The 12,777-nt window shown below is 45.6% G+C and overlaps 1 protein-coding gene across 1 annotated transcript in view; it reads left to right on the forward strand.

Moving 5' to 3' along the window:
• The window catches only part of Slc18a2 (solute carrier family 18 member A2), a 34,140-nt gene that overhangs the window by 2,569 nt on the left and 18,794 nt on the right, over positions 1-12,777 (forward strand). Inside the window, exons 4-10 of the mRNA XM_028773504.1 lie at positions 7,511-7,569; positions 7,845-7,928; positions 8,196-8,288; positions 9,019-9,108; positions 9,193-9,236; positions 9,309-9,369; positions 11,218-11,313. Coding sequence (XP_028629337.1) covers positions 7,511-7,569; positions 7,845-7,928; positions 8,196-8,288; positions 9,019-9,108; positions 9,193-9,236; positions 9,309-9,369; positions 11,218-11,313 — 527 coding nt within the window. The remainder of the gene's footprint in view (positions 1-7,510; positions 7,570-7,844; positions 7,929-8,195; positions 8,289-9,018; positions 9,109-9,192; positions 9,237-9,308; positions 9,370-11,217; positions 11,314-12,777) is intronic.

Genomic DNA, 12,777 nt, shown 5'->3' on the forward strand with positions numbered 1-12,777 from the left:
TGTGTGTGTGTGTGTGTGTGTGTGTGTGTGTGTGTGTGTGTGTGTGTTTGCCTGGCATATATGAAGAAGCCCTGGGTTCAGTATCCAATGCTACAAAAACCTGGCACTATGATTATAATCTCAGCACTCAGGAGAGAGAGGCAGGAGGATAATAAATTCCAGGTCAACTTTACTACATAGCAAATTTAAGGCTAGCCTGGGCTACATGTGGCCCTACCTCAAAACAAAACAAACACACAACAAACAAGAAAGAGAAAGCTGAAAGAGAAGATGCTTTGTTTGAGGACTATCGTGATGAAGGACCTAATAGCTGCCCAGGTAGAATGTTGGGAGGATTGGTGACCTTGCTGCGTGGATGAAACTCTGAGCTGATGTGGGGATTCTGGGATAGGACCTCTCCCCCCTGGTTGGTCACTCCATGCTTTCTACGTGCTCCAAAGTTAGAGAATGGAGACCGTTGTCTCAGAACCCAAGAGGCTGATATTAGCTTTGAGTTAACCTGGAGGCTATGAATTACTTGGTATCTTTGACTCTATTGCTGACAGCTATTCTGCAACTGTTCTCCATCCAAGGTGGCCTGGGTCTGCCTTGTGCTTGGAGACTCCAAGCCCAGGTTACGGCAATTCCTGATGACGTCATCTGTGATGAGTGAGAGCTAGTGGAGTTAGTCGTAATTCCATCATTGAAGAGGCTGACCTAGGAGAAGATGAAGATAAGTCTAGGATACAAGTAAATAGTAGTCCAGCCTGAGCTACATAAGCAAGATTCTGTCTCTTTTTTAAAAATGGTAGACAAGGGAGTGACCATCGTTTCAGGCCCATAGCTGTAACTACAGACAAGGACAAGAGCTTCGAGAATGAGATGATGCTAAGATCAGGAGCTGGGATTGTGGTCAGGCAGGGGTTCCAAGGTGAAGCTACAAGATCCCAAGGGCTAGGCCAGAGACAACTGCATTTGACTGTGGGGCCAGTGAGTTATTTCAGATCCCAGAGGCACAATGAAGAAGAGTCTGAGAGCCCAGCAGTATGGAGCAGGTGTGGCTAGATAGTTTGTAGGTTACTTTGTAAGTGAAAAATGTGGGCTGGTGCTGAAATGTTACAAAACATGGAAGATCAACTATAGCACTGAGCTAAGCAAGATCCAGAGAGGAGCCCTGTGCCTCTCTGGGGTTCAGGATTTGTGTACTAAGGAGTCCTGGGGTAATCTCAGAGCAATCAGGAAGGGTACGGCAAGTCTTAATGCCCCACCAGTACCAGCTGTGCTTGGGCATGTAGGCCGCTGCTGCTCTACTCACAGGGTGCTCGCTCTCTGTGAACTGGGTACTGCCACTGAGCCTGTGTTAACAACCCCAGGCTTCAGACACTCCTCTTGTCTTCTGAGCAATACCACACGGTTTCCATACAAAGCATGGTGGTAAGCAAATGAACCAGGCATGGCTGATTGTGCACCCACTGAGAAGCCCCATTATGGAGGTGACATTCTGCTGCTCCTCTGTTCTCCAGCACAAAACCAAACAGAGCTCGGGAGTCAAAGGCTTGTTTCTTTTCTTTTTCAAGACTGAGAGCACTTCTTTAAATGCATCTGGTATAATTACGGAAAAACGGCTCAGGGTTTTGTGCTCTGACAGAGCAAACAGCTCGAATGCTATATGGGAAAATTGAGGACATTATCGTAATAATGCCCTGCCACTCACTCAGGCAGGAATGCGACTAGTCACTGGGTAATACTTAGCCAACTTGCTGAAATGAGGTGAATATTCCAGTCTTCCAAATGGGAGCCACAGACAAGTTGCTCTTTCAAAATCTCAATCTTGTTTTTAATGTTTTACATACATCTCTGAGGTGCCGCTTGTTAAAGTCAGTGAGACCTTTCCCTCTTAAATATCCCCTAGAGCTGTACAGCTGAAGCTCCTTAGGCTTGTGTCTCAGACTTTCTCCCAAGAAAAATCCTAATTTTGCTTTGGGGTTTGTGAACTGTAGCCTATAATCTTAGGGTGAGAAGTCCAGTTTGAAAATGAGCTAGAACAAAAACTCCTGTTTGCCCTAGATATGCATTAAATTTAAAAAGTGATCATTCATTCATTCATTCATTCATTTTTGTTTATGGTGTTGCCTGGGAATACAAAAACGCAAATGTTTTTAATATTGACAGAAGCAGAACAATCAGGTGAACTCTGTTCTCCCTTCAAAATGACTGCGGTTTGTACATTTTTTGAGTACTGTCTAAGCTCAGGAGTTACAGATTTAGAGACTTGCTGTTCCTCAGGTCACTCACAGGCTCTCCTCTCCTCCATGATTCTGATGGAGACTGACAAAGAGCAACAAGTTTATTTGGTGGCTCCCCCCAGTCTCCGTGGAAGGCGCTTCAAACAGTTTTGATGTAATTTGTTCAGATTTCAGTTACCAGCAAGAAGAATGAGTCACGTTTTAAATATCGTAAACAAATGTGTCTAAACCTACATTTTAATATTGACAGGCATGTTTTTGACTAAATGTCATATGTAACTCACATTTTGTGTTGTGAGGATGCACACCTAAATGACATTGAATAGCAGTTCCTAGATTCCTGGCTAGAAGGTCATAAAAACAGTCTGTAGACTTTATCAGAAGTCTTTGTGCTGCTCCTAGGATTTTAGAGGTAAAGGGGGTTATGGTACAGCAGGAAACAGTACTCACAACCATGGCATGAACAGCATGCTGGTCAGACACAGACAGCTTTCATTTCTAAGATGTCCTGTTTCCCTCTCCCATTCTTTCCTGCTTGCGGTGATACAGTTTTTAGTTTTAGCTATTAAAAAGAAACAACACAAGTGTAAAATTGTTACTTTTAATCGGTAAAGGCACATTTTTAAATCTGTGAGTGGAAAACTTAAATACTAAGACAGCCTGAGTCTTTCCCATCTAGACCTTCCCCAGCTCTGGAAAAAAAAAAAGTCTCTTTTCAGCTTCCAGTGTGAGCTGGTCCAGGCTTAGACACTCTCAAAGATTTGGGGATCCTCTCAAGCCTGGCTGGTGGGAGCCCTCCTCTTTAATATCTACCTGTGTTAGCTTAAGATGGACCCACTGTGAGCCCAGATAACCACATTGCAGTGTCTACTCACACGTCAACATTCATGACCAAAATGTTGCCAGCATAGTGGCTTTTATGTGATGAGACAAGATATCAGGCTGCTTGTCTGTTGCTTGAAGTCATGGGATACTGTCTCACACTGAACTTTAAGAACACCTTAAGGTGACCATTTTGGGCAACTTTTTTTCTCGTTTTATTTATTCTCGGGCTACTGTATATTCGCTGCCACCTTGTGACAGGATGGTAAAGGAAGGATGCTTCATTTTGGAACATGCATGTACTTTTGCACATCCAGTAACATTGTCTAACATATCACGGCCTTGGTCCATTTCTCTCGTGGAGGCTCATCTGATTTATGTTATAATTCCAGTTGAACTGTCCATTCCATAGTAGTAGCTGTGTATCAATGGAGACAGCAGGATTCTGAGAGTGAGTTCTGTCGTCGTTTGCGCTAAGTGGTGTCTACACATGTATGTACGTGAACACTTTATACAGACAAATGATATGAAAACTTCATTACCTTTCTCTTTCACAAATCAGAAAAGGCATGCTCTCTCTCTCTCTCTCTCTCTCTCTCTCTCTCTCTCTCTCTCTCTCCCTCCCTCCCTCCCTCCCTCCCTCCCTCCTTCTCTCTCCTTCTCTCTCCTTTTGTGTGAGAAGGTTTAAGTTCAGATGCTAAGCGTGAGTGGCCGTTCAGCTTCATCCTCAGTCCAAGCGAGGCTGGGTTGTCTCCACATGTCCAGCATCCGGTTTAAATAGTAGTTACATCTTTAGAACCAAGAGCTGTTCCAAGCCAGCAGCCGGCCAGGGAGCAGGAACTCCATCCATGCCTGGGAGGGGCTCCCTTCACTTCCCTCTTAGCCTGTCATTGTCTGGGTGGTCTGCTTTTTATCAAGCTAGTGTTGGAGGCTTAATTTATTTCCATAGTTACCTAGTATATTTGAAAGCAGTTGTTTTTTTCTCCCAGATCTTAGCTAACCCTGAACGACAAGCAGGAAGCCACAGGGCATGAAAGCTTTCTGAAATCTTCTCCTTTCTTTCTTTTTTTTTTTCTTTTTTTCCTCTAGCTTCAGCCACTTGGTATGAAGTAGGCTTTGTAGAAAGCACTGACCTTTTCAGCTCATCTGCAGACAGGGAAGCCAGCTGTTCGGGAAAGGGATCTCCCATCCTAGACATCACTGGCGTGGGTGGGGAGGGGACAATGAGCTCACTATGGGCTTCTCACATGGAAACCAGAAGGAACCAGGAATTAGAGCATTCTCCTGTGAGCACAGAGACTCACACACAGGCAGCTCTGGTGTCCACACAGGTCCTTGCACACATCTAGCCCAAACTCCAGCTGACGCAAGAGATGGGCTTAAGAGTTTCATTTCATTTCCTAAATATTGAATAAACTTCCTGTTAGAGCAGAGTGAATTTGAGATATTCCTGTTTCTTGACATTAATTTCCTGTTGCACCTTTTAGGGGTGTGCAGAGATTATTATAAGGGAGGCTGCACTGCTGCCGGCAACAGATCAGGTTCTACAGCATCCGGTTTATATCTTATTCTTGTTTATATCTGTCTTCTCTGTCATTTACAGAGGGGGCCATCCTATCATTCCAGCCAACCAAGAAGAGAGCCTGTGTTAGTTTTTCTGGTAAAAAGAAATTTAGTGGCATTGCAGAATACGTATCAATTGTCAGAGGGATGTACCCATTATTTTTTTGTCCATTTGACACAAGCGAAGGTTATCTTGGAAAAGGGAACCTGGGTAGAATTGTCTCCATCAAAGCTGTCTGTGATCCTCTCTGTGGGGTATTTTCTTAATAAGTGATTGAGGTGGGAGGAACCAGCTCATGGTGGGTCATGCCACTCTGGGTTAGATACAAAAGCAGGCTGAGCAAGCCATAGTCAGAAAGTCAGTAAGCAGTGTTCCTCCATGGTTTCTATCTCTGAGTTCCTGTCCTGGCTTCCCTCTGTGATGGATGATTATTGAGACCTGTAAGCCAAATGAACCCTTTCCTCCCCAGGTTGCTTTTCATCATGGTGTCACAGAGCACTAGAAAGCAAACTAGGGCATTGGGGTTTCTCTGCCCACAATCTCTGGCAGCCAGGATCACATCTATTGTTCTAAATGCTTTCTGAGGGAATCAATATGATTTTTTAGTTACATTTAAATTGGATTAATTATTCCCTGGTGCTGTGTAAAGGATGACTGTGGTACGGTGTGACTCAGTAGGCGTTGATAGTGGGCCATTCGGATATAGGCCTGCTGAATCAGATCTAGTCCTGCTAGCAATGCTTTAATTGAGATGGCATTGAGTTGAGACAAGAGAGAAAACTTAGACAGTTATGACTCATGTCAATCGAGTCCCTGTCCATTTCAGAGACAATGTGGGGGAAGGAGGAAGGGTCTTGTGTCACCGCCTCTGCTCAGTGCCATGAACACAGCTCTTCTTCTGAGGGTGGCTGTGTGCGTGTACAGAGAGGGCTAAGAAAGTCTGAGAGTGGAAGCCCACGAGGTGCTCATTCAGTCATTCAATCTTCTTTAACTTGGGACTAAGCACCAGCAGAGGATGTTGCCAAGGTGACTACTTGGCCACTCCCACAATAGCTTGATCAGTATAGAGTGTGGCGCACATGTAGGCTAGGGTGCTCTCTTTTGTTTGCCCAATACAATTCAAGTTAAACACGCACATACAAACACATACATACACATACACACACAGACACACATACCACATATAAACACACACATACATGCACAAATTACACATACACACACAAATCACACACACACACACACATCACACAATCTATGACAAAAGAACTGTTGGTAAGATTCCACTCAGAACCATATCTATGAACTCTGGCTACCTAATAATGTGGTCAGATTTACAAGGAAAAGCCCTGGCCTGGAGGACATAGCTCAAGTACAGTTAGCTCAATGCCGTTTGACAAGTCACTTTTTCATGTCCTAGTTTCCCCATCTGTGAAGTGAGGAGGTGGTCAGCTACTCTTAGGAAGTCGTGGAGCTGGCTGTGTGGCTGCTCATGGGACTGGGTATAAAACCTTCCAAGGAATGTGCTGAAGGGACACTTTGGGTGCCGGTCTGGACTAGATGAGCCCTTCTATGTAGGCCTGGACTTGGCATGCTTGGTTTTCTTCTTTTTGGGATCCATTTGGTTCCTCTACAGGTCCCTGGAATTTCAAGCTGGAGGGAGAAGAGGCCTGAGAAGCTTTGAGCTTTGTTAGGTTGAGAGAACTAGCCACAGGACAACAGCTTAGGTAGTGTTGGCTTTACCTCCAGGACAGAGATGTGTGGACACTGCTGCCATGCTCCTATGCCAACATGGTAGAGGAAAGAAGAAAATGGAGCAGAATGAAGGAGGAGAGGCTGGAGAGGTGGCTCAGTCAGTTGCCATGTGGGCATGAAGACCTGCATTTGGTCCCTAGAATCTATGTAAAAAATGCTTGTCCTGGTGACTTGCCACTGCAGTCCCAGTATTGAGGACTCCTGGGGCTTTCTGGTCAGCCAGTCTAGCCCACTTGGTGAGCTCCTGGTCAGTAGGAGATACTTCAAAGTAGGTAGATGGTATTCTCATAGATGACACTAAAGATTGACTTTTGACGTACACCAAGGTGCACTCGCGCGCGTGCACACACACACATGCACACACATAAACACACACACACACACACACACGAGAGAGCAAATAAAACATTTGAAGCATTTCTTTTTTGAGACTCCCTGGTAGACAGTTACGTTTGGATACCTTTCTATAATCTGGTTCAAAGTGTAGCCTTTGTCTCTCTTTGGAGACCAAAGGAAACTTGCCTGAGAGCCAGGGGTTGTGGAAGGGAAAGTATCTAACCAAACACATGCCTTCCTGATACAACATGGCCTGTTGCCAGAATCCTTAGTGGACACTGGTCCTACAAAGCAACTTGGACTTAGACTCTTGGTATAAGGAACAAGGCCTTCTAGGCTGGGAGTGGTCAACAGGAAAGTGGGCTTTAACATTTTGATTTCTAGTACATCTTAGACATGGTGCTGATGTCTTTCTTGCCTGGTGACTCACTTGCTGGCCTTTTATCAAAGCTATTTGACTGCTATTGTCCCTTTGGGGAAGTTCTAGCAAAGACTACACTAATGACAATAACCATAATGGCAGAAATGGGGTTTTTGTCTTTTAGATATGTTTGGGGTTACTTGCCAATATTGTGTTAACATTTATTCCAGAGAAATTTCCATTCAGAGTGGCAGCGGCACATAAGTGTATTCATATTCTAAGACAGTCAAACACAGAAAGGTCACGTAGGAAGCACTGAGTATATGAATTCTCAGACAAGTCGACAGAACACTTATCCAGCTGATCCCAAACGGATAAGGGCTGGAAAATCAATCTAAAGCCTTACAAAAACAGCCACCAGACTCTCTTTGTGTCTGTGTCTTTCAGAATTGGCTATCCAATTCCCATGTTTGCTGGATTCTGCATCATGTTTATCTCAACAATTAGTAAGTATCTGCTGTTTGCCTCTGTACTCAGGTCTCCAAAGGTGCCCTGTCTCCAGCGAGGTGCGAATCAGACTAGACCTGGGGGAGGAAGGGGTGTACTGGCAATATAGAGAAAGGTGTGTGTGGGGGGCTTCATGGATCAACCTGTAACCTCGAGTATGGATACACTCATGAGTTTAAGGGAGGGTTCCAAGCTCACACAGTGTTGGGACATCCCTGTCCTATGGGCAGAGGCATGGCCTTGATATGAGGGTCTGGGCCTGCTCTCTTGGCAGTGTTTGCCTTCTCCAGCAGCTATGCTTTCCTACTGATCGCCAGGTCCCTGCAGGGAATCGGCTCCTCTTGCTCGTCAGTGGCTGGTAGGCATGAAGACATCAGTGGGTGGGGACCCCAGCTGGGCACTCACGACTGATGCAGGGACTGGAAGTAGATGAGTGGGGGTGGTGGGAGGAGGGAGGGAGATTTTTGCAGACTGTGTTCACCTTCCTGTTGGGTTCTGCTTAGCCTCATAGTTCATTATTTCATTGGCTCAGGAAGATAGCCTGCTTGGGGTCGGGAGGAGGATATCATGGATGATGTTCTTGGTACTGCCCGGTGCATGGGCACTAACTGGATCTTCTGTTTAGGGATGGGCATGCTGGCCAGCGTGTACACAGATGATGAAGAGAGGGGTAACGCCATGGGGATTGCTTTGGGCGGCCTGGCCATGGGGGTCTTAGGTACGTACTAGCCACTGTGCAGGTGAGACCTGTTTGGCATTGGGTTACAGTGGTCCTTGCCCATTAGTCCTGGCCACACTGAGCCCATGTCCACATTCCTGTGAACAGACATCCAGCTCTCTTCTGTGTTTTTTAATCCCCACGAAGCCTTTAAGAAATGGTGAGCAGAGTGCCCTGCAGGGAGGATCTGATCTCCAAACTTCATAGGCTCCCTGGCCTCTGTTTCCAAATATTTTGGGCTGCAATGTAAAACACAGGATTGGGTAGAATGGTCTGTCAGTTCCCTTACTCTAAAAATTCTGAGTTATAATCTGAGACAAACTTCTAGCCTTCTCTATCTGCCATGACACCTGTCCATCCTTGTTATGAAATCCCAGGCCAGGGGACAGATACTTTACCTGAAGGCATTTCCCCACCTTTTACATTTTCCTTTGCTCTAGAACCAGTTGTTCCCATGTCTGCTGGTAGCAAAGAAATGGATCTGTAGACCCTCCTGTACAGAACACAGCTCTCTGGCTACCCCTTTTGCTTCAGGCCCTCAGTCTTTGAGGATGCTTTTCTGTGTTCTTCCCATTTCTTAGTTGAGAACATTCTTCAGCATAGGCTGAATGTAAGGTGGGCACCCCAGATCTTTTAGGGAACAAAGCATAAGAATCAAATAATGGTTCTCCTATGGGGAGAGGCACCCATCTAACATGGCTGTCCTGAGGATCTCTTTCTCTTCCTGTAGTGGGACCCCCCTTCGGGAGTGTGCTTTATGAGTTTGTGGGGAAGACAGCTCCCTTCCTGGTGCTTGCTGCCCTGGTACTCTTGGATGGAGGTAAGTGACTATGGCCTCTGTAATGCCATGTGCTCGGGCCATATCTACATTCCAAGAAGGGTCATGTGTACTTTTCTCTTGTAGCTATTCAGCTCTTTGTGCTCCAGCCATCCCGAGTGCAGCCAGAGGTGAGCAGCTGGGAGGTGAGGGCCCAAGATTGGCCCAGGTAACTCTTTCTAACCCCTGTTTTTGCCTGACAGAGTCAGAAGGGGACACCTCTAACGACCTTGCTGAAGGACCCATACATCCTCATTGCTGCAGGTGGGGGCTCCTGAATTCTCGAAGTTAAGGGTAGTTCTAAGGGGATAGGTGGAAATGCATAGTCAGAGACATGGGGTGTCCTGCAACCTCTCTCATTTCTTGGCCTTGTGTTAAAGGCCATCACTACTTGGTCTTGAACTTTCTGGAGGGGCTTGCTAGCCTCACTTCAGGTGTCTCAGGTGGGTATTTGCCCTGTAGGAGTAGGGACTGAGAACCAAGCCCTAGAAGACATATCTGCTTGCAGAGCGAGAAATCATGACTTTGGACTTGAGGTCTAGATGAGCTAAAAGAAAACTCTGGGGTTCTGTGGCTCTGTCCCAGAGGAGGCAGTTCACTTCACTACTGGACCTGGGCCTCTTTTCCCAGTGCCTAGATACAAGGCTGAGAGTAGCAAGTAGCTCTAGTGCCAGGCAGGGAAAGGGCCTGGCTGATTGTCACTAGGACAAGCCTGCAGTATAAGCTCAACCCTGGAAAGGAAGATTTGTCTAAGCAGGGCTCCCAGACTACAGGAAAGCTGTAAATGTATTTGAGACAACTGGGTCTCATCTTCTGTACATTTACATTTAGCTCTTTTTGTTGCTCCAAGCTGGGGGCTGCTGATGTTGCTCAGTGGATAGAGCTTGCCTACCACACACAAAACCTGGGTTCGTTCCCCAACTGTATAAACTGGGACTGGTGATGCACACCTATAATCCCAGTATGAGGTCATCCTTGGCTATGAAGGAAAAACCAGCCTAGGCTACATAACACTGTGTCTAAAATAAAATAAAAAATAAAATAAAATAAATCAAAGCTCTGGGCTGTTCTTATTGAGCCCTTCTGCTGTGGGATTTAGCCAGAGCAGCACACAGGCTAAGAGCTGGGAAGCTAATGCCCCAACCTCTTCGTGCACTAGGCTCTACAGATGCAAGAACAATATAGAGCCAAGGTTAGGTAGAAAATAGGGGTGTGGGAGGGTGGGGTCCTAGAATTGTGACTCCCTGAACTTTGAGCACATATGGGCCAGGCAGTGTAGCCTAGGCCCTTCCTGCTTCTTGGAACCTCGGTGATACGAAGACAATCAAAGACACACCCAACACCATTAGATCAGCCAGTTTCTGTGTTAATGGCAGTGGTGGAGGGAGTTAGGAGTGAGACGAATGGGAAGAGAGTCCAGTCGTTCATATGTTCTGCAGTTAAATGTCACCAGGAATGATGCACGCATGCTGTCATCATCGTGATTGCACAGCTCTCTTTGAATTTGTTCTAGCAAATTGCAGGCTCCACAGAGCCCAGCGCAGGAAGCTCCTAGAACGGTAGAGGGTCGTTCTGTGTGTCCTTTTTCCAGAGGGCTCTATATTTGCAAAGAGCTTGGTTGGCAGATGAGCGATGGAGACTTGTATGGATGCTCTCTATGTACATGCCGAGAAAAGCACCCGCCCTCAGTATGTTTGTATGCAGTGCACCGTGACACCTTAGGAATCATGAAAAAATATCCACCCACTGCACAGTAAAACCCACTTATAAGAGCTTCAGGGTATCCTGTGTGGCGTGTGGTCTGCTAGTTTCCTGGCTGCTGGCTGCCTCATGCAGCCTTCTTCTGTAGTGAATTGGAATGCTTTTTCTTCATTTGTAAGGGTTTTTAATCCAAAAGAGCTTGACGGCTTCCTCCAGTTACAGACCGGATGACTTGGGACTGGTCTCTTATAAAACTAAAGTAACGCTCCTTGCCATCCTCCTGGCTTTCTGTTTAGCTTTTATCTTATGGGAGTGGGTCTCTGAGCTGGGACCCATGGGATCTGCATTTCAAGTGACCACAGACACTCAGTATGCAGGCACAAGCACACTAACACTGTTCCTCCTACACAGGCTCCATCTGCTTTGCAAACATGGGGATAGCCATGCTGGAGCCCGCCCTGCCCATCTGGATGATGGAGACCATGTGTTCCCGAAAGTGGCAACTGGGTAAGGACTAGGGTGGGTCCCATCTGAGTGTCTGCTCCGCAAAGCCACCACAGCAAGACAATGAAGTGACCACTTCTGTTTGCCTCTTCATGGAGTCCATGACTGAAGTGGACTCGGAGCCAATTTCAGCTCCAGGTTTTCTTTCTTTCTTTCTTTCTTTCTTTCTTTCATTCTTTCTTTCTTTCTTTCTCTTTCTTTCTTTCTTTCTTTCTTTTTTCTCTTCCTTCCTTCCTTCCTTCCTTCCTTCCTTCCTTCCTTCCTTCCTTCCTTCCTTCCTTCCTTTCTTTCTTTCTTTCTTTCTTTCTTTCTTTCTTTCTTTCTTTCTTTCTTTCTTTCTTTCTTTCTAAATCATTCCTGACAGACGCTTCAAGTAAAAGGGGAAAGTACAATTAGATATTGAAGATGGAGAGGAAATACATTAATCTTGTTACAAGGCGTTGTTAGAATGGTTATATTTCATTGTTATTGTTAGCCTCTTAGTGTCTGATTTATAAACTATACATTACCATAGGTACATGTATGTAGAATTTGGTACTATCTCCAGCCTCAAGCATCTACTGAGATCTTGGAATGTATCTTCCACAGTTACCGGGAGGCTCGCACTGACATTCTTCAGTGGGCTGGCATTTATTATTGATATTTCTGTGACTGTGGCTATTGCCCCCAAGCTGAACTCTGTGTTGAACCATGATCGATTCTCTTTTTTCCTTGAGTCACTCATTGCCTTGTCTTTCTCTTTTCTCAGTTTTCTGTGTTGCACTTATGAATATATTCCTTCAGTCTCTGGCAGAGATGAATGATGTTCCCGGTGTGCTCATGTCTATCATCTGAACTGAGCTTTCTGTGGATTTTCTCGATGTGGACATTTGTCCTAACTCTCCAGTCTAAACATGGCACAGTCCAGGTCACGTGGGGACTTACCTCATCATCATCTGGGCGTCTTCTGTGACTCTTTTTCTTTCCCTTTTTGCCTGTGCAGATATATGAACACATGTGTGCATGTGTGAAGGCAAGAGGTCAATGCCATGGAGATAAAGCTTCTCACTGAGCTCATCGGGTCAGTTAGGCTGGTTCCACCTCCCCAGTGCTAGGATTACAGGTGTAGTCCACCATGCCCAGCTTTTTATGTGAATCCTGGTAACTGAATTCAGCTCCTCATGCTTGTGCACCAAGGACCCTATGGCTCGATCCACGATCCCATCCCGTGATATGTATTTTCAAGCCATCCCTATTGAAGGGTGCGATAGTTCATTTTGCCACCGATCTGTTTCCAGAATGTACATGCTTCTCACTCATGTTTATACAGATATCTGTAGAACACCACCTTCCCAAAGTCAAGCTATGCTTTCATACCTGGTAGGTTTGTTGTTGTCCAGTAACAGGTACTAGAATCGAATAGGTAAGAATGGAGCCTCTTTTCGTAGATTTAATTTTTAATGTGTGTGATTTTATATATATATATAT

This window comes from Grammomys surdaster, unplaced genomic scaffold, assembly GCF_004785775.1.
Source record: "Grammomys surdaster isolate TR1022 unplaced genomic scaffold, NIH_TR_1.0 66, whole genome shotgun sequence".
NCBI classification, from domain to species: Eukaryota; Metazoa; Chordata; class Mammalia; order Rodentia; family Muridae; genus Grammomys; species Grammomys surdaster.